This window comes from Sminthopsis crassicaudata, chromosome 1 (assembly GCF_048593235.1).
Source record: "Sminthopsis crassicaudata isolate SCR6 chromosome 1, ASM4859323v1, whole genome shotgun sequence".
Taxonomy (NCBI): domain Eukaryota; kingdom Metazoa; phylum Chordata; class Mammalia; order Dasyuromorphia; family Dasyuridae; genus Sminthopsis; species Sminthopsis crassicaudata.
In genome coordinates this window covers 71,171,882-71,177,404 of record NC_133617.1, presented here as the reverse complement: position 1 = coordinate 71,177,404, position 5,523 = coordinate 71,171,882, and the positions used below count along the sequence as shown (strand labels likewise).

Sequence of the window (5,523 nt, the reverse complement as noted above, 5' to 3'; positions counted from 1 at the left end):
TACATAGATAGGAAGTGGAGGTGGAGATGTGCCATACCTGCAACATTTCATTGTATGAATCTTTCCACTTGCTGGGGCTAAGCACACGTACTGAAGACTGGCGTAGTGTAGTGGGGAGTCCCAAGCCCCATCCACTCTCCCCCAGGTCACAGCCTGTGGCTCTGCGGAGACCCCTAGACTATAACGCCTCCTAACTACCACCACTCTCCTCCCAGCCCCCAAGAAACTGAGTCTTAGGCTCTGTAACTGGGCATTTTATTGGAAGGGTCAGTGCTGTATTCCATTCTCCTGAACTGTTAACTCTGGGATCCGAGAACAAAATCTGAGGAAGCAGCATGGGGAAGCCGGAGGCTGGAGTTGGGGCAGAGGGATGATGGGAGAGGACTTCTCATCGATTTCCCCGCGGTACTGAGCGGCTTTCAGAGCTCACAGCTGGCCTTTCCTTCCCCTCCCCACTCACGGTAGTCAGGCAGAGCGCACCCTCTAGGGGCCGCTGCCACTACCGCTGCCGCTGCCACTGCCGAGACCCACAGGCGGGAGCAGCAACGCGCGTCTGAGCCGGTTGCCCCGGCGCGCTCGAGGAGGAAGCTGTGGCCAGGCTGGACAGTCGATGCCGAAAGGGATCTCCAGGCCAGGCGGCTGCGGGTCGGAGGTGGAGGGCTGAAGGCAGGGACAGGGAGCAGGCGCGGCCACCAGGTAGTCTCCCAGCGCAGAACCGCACAGGTCTCTGGCGTCTAGGAAGGTCTGTGGGAGCAGCCCAGGTTAGAATAGGATTAATAATAGAGGATTCCAGGGTTGGGGCTGACTATAACCTTATCTAGTAGGGGAACGGGGGAGGAAGGTGAGACTAAGGGGAAAAGAGAGAGGCCGAATTGCCATCGAATTTCTAAGACAGCAAAAGATAGGGCCCTATTCATAGAGTGAATGTCAGATATGGAACTGGGGACAAGAGGAGGTGAGGTTCAGATTTAATGTCTTTACAAAGGAACCCAGGCTAAAGCAAGCAAGCAAGGCCTTGCTAATATTTGGAGGAAGGGGAGCTTGTGGACCAAGACCATGGGAGACTAATGGAGGGCCATGACCTGGCAGGGTCTATGACTACTTGAGAATGGACTTCTGGGGAGGTTCTCACCTGATCAAAGGTGAGACAACCACCCTCACAACTCCCTCCTTCTGGTTGGGAGAGCCAATTCCGACCACAGGTCAGGTCATCTCTGCAAGCCAAAAACCTGAGTAGGGAATTATGGTTTCAGAAATGGAAGGAATTTAGATTGTCTAGTTTCAACTTTTATTTCCACACTCCAGCCCAGAAAAGGCCTAATCTGAGCTGTCAAAACTAAACAGCCAGGAATGGAGCTCCAGTGTCCTGGACTCTTATTCCCTCTTCTCACCTGGAGTATGAACAGCTAACTTCTCTCTGACATCCAGCTTTTTCTATCTTTCTGAATCCTGTCCTAAGCAGTTATATCCTCCTTCCTGAAGTCAGGCTCTGACCACATCCTTTCATCAAAAATACTCCATGTCTACAATAGGCATTAAAAAATTCTGGCTTATAGTTCCATTCATCCAACTTTGTTTCCCCCAGCCTCCTCAGACCAGACTCCCCAGGCTACATGCCAATAGACAAGTCTCTATATTCTACCACAAAAGTGCCCCAATACTTCCTTGCCTTTGGAACTTAATCACTATGGCCCCACCTGAAACGACCCATTGGGGTCTTTTTTGCCCTCTCTTCCAAAGCTAGACCAGTAGCACCATCCTAATCAGGAGTGACTAGGAAAGATCTTGAAGAAGCAGGCTTCAGGAAACCTTAATGAAAATGTCTTTCTTCACTAACTCTTAGTAATGACTCATTCCTGCACCTTTCCCCATGTCAGATCCTTTCCCTAGAATTTCCCTAGGCTCCCAACTACATTAGGAGCCACTTCCTCATCAAGGCAAGTCTTCTGAAAGCCTTATCCATGCCGAGGGCCTTATCCTTGTCTTACCACTGGTCACAGAAGGCAGCACAGATTGGCAGGGCCTGAATACTTCTGGGCTTCTCCAGATAGGTCCAGTTGGCTGCCAGTGGTGAGCAGTGGAGGAAACTGGAGAGATTTTGTAGGAAAGATTCACACCTAGAGAAGCACAAGAGAGATCATAAATGTGTAGCCTCAGAAAACTGACTCCACAGAGGGAAGCTAGGTGGTGCAATGGCTAGAATACCTGCCCTGGAGTTAGGAGGACCTTAGTTCAATTTTGATCTCTGACACTTATTAGCTGTATGACCCTCATCAAGTCACTTAATGCCAATTGCCTCCAAAGAAAAAGGAAAGAAAAAGAAAACCAACTACACAGACACATGCTGAGCTAGAGAAACAGGGGCTGTAGGGTGTATAGAGGAGAAAATATGCAAAGTCCAGAAATTTTTTTAGGTTAGATTTAAAGTTATATAAGACATTTCTATGGTTGGGTCCCAAAGAATCTTTAAAACATATGAAAAATATTCAAAGCCTCTAATGCATTAGTTGCCAATCTATTCTAAGTTGGTCCAATAGTGGAAAGAATAAAAGTACTGATCTTACCTGGGGCTCAGACCCCCACATCGATCCCAAATCAGGCAGATGCCTGCCATTATAGGAGAACCTGAGGTGGAAGGGAGAGAAAGGGTAAGTTGCACTGGAAGAGGGGCTTGGTAAACATGACTGGAGGACATCAGATGGGCCTACTTTCCCCTTAAGTTTTTCAACTCTGGATCATATGAGAGGGGCTCCAAGAACACTTGGGGCCTCTCTGGCTGGGAAACAAGATTATGGTGATCTGAATTAGTCATAGGGCACCAGTTCTCTCTCTCTCTCTCTCTCTCTCTCTCTCTCTCTCTCTCTCTCTCTCTCTCTCTCTCTCTCTCTCTCTCTCTCTCTGTCTCTCTCTTTCTCTCTCTCTCTCTCTGTGTGTGTGTGTGTGTGTGTGTGTGTGTGTGTGTGTGTGTGTCCTAAATGAATGAATTCAGGAAGGTGGGAAGTCTGGAGAGAGGAGAAATCAACTGTCTGGCTGGCTTAGGAAGATTGGAAAGGGACAGGACATCACTTACCAGTAGAATGGAGTCCACACCAACCTGGTGCCCCATTGAATTTGAGCTCCTCATTTACTTGCTTGGGGTTATCAAAACCACCATAATTTCCAGCCAGCCTTGAGGTCCCTTGGGTTCCCAGGAGATTCATGGTCCAGGCTAGGCCAAGGACCCAAGCCACACTTTGTCTCATGTCCACCTAAGGATCAGAAACTGAGCTAAATTCCTGCATGGAGTCTTCCTTCATGGTGTTTTTGGAGATATCAGGTTCATTGTCCTGTCTGATCTGTCTTCATCCCTCCCTACTCTACTACTCTTCCCCACCGAGCTGCACTCGCTTGGGAGAGAGGGAGAGGCCCCCACCCACCAGATAAGATCTTTGTTGGACACATAGTTCATCCTGGCAAAAGTTCCAAATCAGTCCTGGTTTCCTCGATTTTCAACTTTTAATCTCTTCCACCAGAGATCCTGGAGTTCTGCCTCCTAGTCTCATCCTACCAGTAGGACTCCAGCTTTCTGACTTCCAGATGCCTCAGCTCTGCACTTTCATCTAGGTATCTCCTCTGGACTAAGCACTGGTGACCTTGACAAGAGCTAGGGCCATGGTTACCACAACCCTCTCCCCCCCCCCCATCCCTCCATTCTGCTGACCAAATCGGCTTAGCAGTGGCTGCTCACCCTCAGCCCTTCACCCTGTCTGGTCACAGAGAGTCCCATCTCTGTGTATAACTAGTTGCCTAATTCAGGGCTCAGGTTGCAGGGTGTGGATTAGGGACCTCCAGAGAAACCCCACTCCACAGAATCTATTTGTTCCTCTAAAGGAATGCTAGGGCTCCTGAAAGGTTGGATCTCAAAGAGGGAATGAAGGGAGGGTGAGGACATGTTTCCTGCTTCCTTCAACCCTCGAGTCCCTGATTGGTGGGATTTTACCTGGCTCCAACTTTTCCAGGTAGCACTGTCCAAGATTCGATGCTCCCTGCTTCTCCTACAGCCGACCTAGTGAAGGCTACAGAATCCGGGAAGGGAGGGAGGAGCTGATTGGAGAGAAGGAGGGACCAGGTGGGATGGGGGCGGGTAGGGCAAGGAGATGAAAGAGGTTAGGGCGGGGCAGGAGCCGATTAGGGCCTCCTCCACAGCTCTAGATTGAAGGTTTACCGGGACTGTTAAGAGGGGTTTGAAAAAGTGAACAAAGTAACAGTGACTGGATTTCAAAATGTGTCTCTGTGTGAGCCTGATTCTCATTCTCTCTCTCGGAGGGGATGTGGGCCAGACCTGAATCTTTGTCATTAAAGACGGGGGAGGAAAATGGAAAAGGCGTCTCCTAAGTCGCTGTATGTGGATGTCAGCGTAAAAGCTTACTGTAGTGTATTGTGTAGCGAGTGTAACTGTATGTTTATCTTTGTGTAATAGATATTTGTGACTGTTTCTTGTGTGTTCTCTGTGCTGGGGCTACAAGCATCATCACAGGGCTAGGGGTCTGAGCTTCTGCCTTTCAGCCCCATACATCTCCTGTCTGACTATTCTGGCTGAAGGCCAGAGCAGAGAACAATTGAGGTGAGGGATGAGGTAGTAAAAAACAATCTGATTTAATAGCGTGTTCAAGAGACACCGGCTTCCTCCCTTCATTAAACTAGGAGGACCCCCCACCCCCACTCCCCTCAGGTACTCAGATTGTCTCTGGTTCTGACCAAAGAAAGCGCTGCTTCCCACTAGCTCCACACACAACTGTAGCGGGGGAAATCGGATTTCCTAGGTCTGAGGAAAAGGGAAGTGGATGAGATCAGCACCGCGGAGAGCGACAAAGAGACCTAGGAGAGGGTACACAGAAACAAAGATACAGGGCAAGAGAGATAAATACCTTGAAAAATATCGAAAGAAGGGTGAGTTAAAGGCGCAGACATAGATACAGGAGAAGAGTCAAACGGAGGGAAAGGTGCAGAGGGAGACATGGAGAGAGATAGTGAGGGACCTACTTGTTGGTACTAAAAGATTCAAAGGAATTGGGACAGAAGGACGGAAGAGACAGAGGCACTTCCCCCCCTCCCCATCCTTCCCAGACCCCCCACGGTAGCTTCCGGACTGGCCAGCAGATGGCAGTCGTGCACAAGGTGACCCCAATCTCTGACAGTTTCAGCTTCTGGGGTCGGGGGTGTCATTCCCCTGGGACCTGTCCTTGTGTTGGACGGATGAAGCAATTCCCGAGACCACATCAGCTCCTTTCTCGGTTCATTCTGCAGCGGCTCAGAGAGTACAGTCTTCATACTAGTTCATCTTGTGTTGGCTCCGGTCCTGAGATTCCATTAGCTGAGAACAAAAAGCTAGGGTCCTTAAATGGAGGGGAAATCCACTGGGGAAGGGAGAGGGAGGAGGAGGGAAAGGCGGTCCCGTTCATCCCAGGGAAGGAGGACTCGGGCCTTTGCCTGCCTACATTTTGGAACTAAGAACTGCTCAAAGGTGGCTGGATTGTGGAAAGG

The 5,523-nt window shown here is 49.7% G+C and overlaps 1 protein-coding gene across 1 annotated transcript; it reads right to left on the bottom strand.

Annotated features, from left to right (window-relative positions):
• Window positions 1–238: 238 nt before the first annotated feature.
• On the bottom strand, window positions 239–4,085 carry RTBDN (retbindin). The gene is made up of 6 exons (XM_074311060.1): window positions 3,980–4,085; window positions 3,071–3,248; window positions 2,565–2,625; window positions 1,989–2,117; window positions 1,133–1,229; window positions 239–744 (listed from the first exon to the last, which is right to left on the bottom strand). The coding sequence occupies exons 2-6, from the start codon at window positions 3,240–3,242 to the stop codon at window positions 484–486; spliced, it is 720 nt and encodes a 239-aa protein (XP_074167161.1). The 5' UTR covers window positions 3,243–3,248; window positions 3,980–4,085; the 3' UTR covers window positions 239–483.
• Window positions 4,086–5,523: the final 1,438 nt, after the last annotated feature.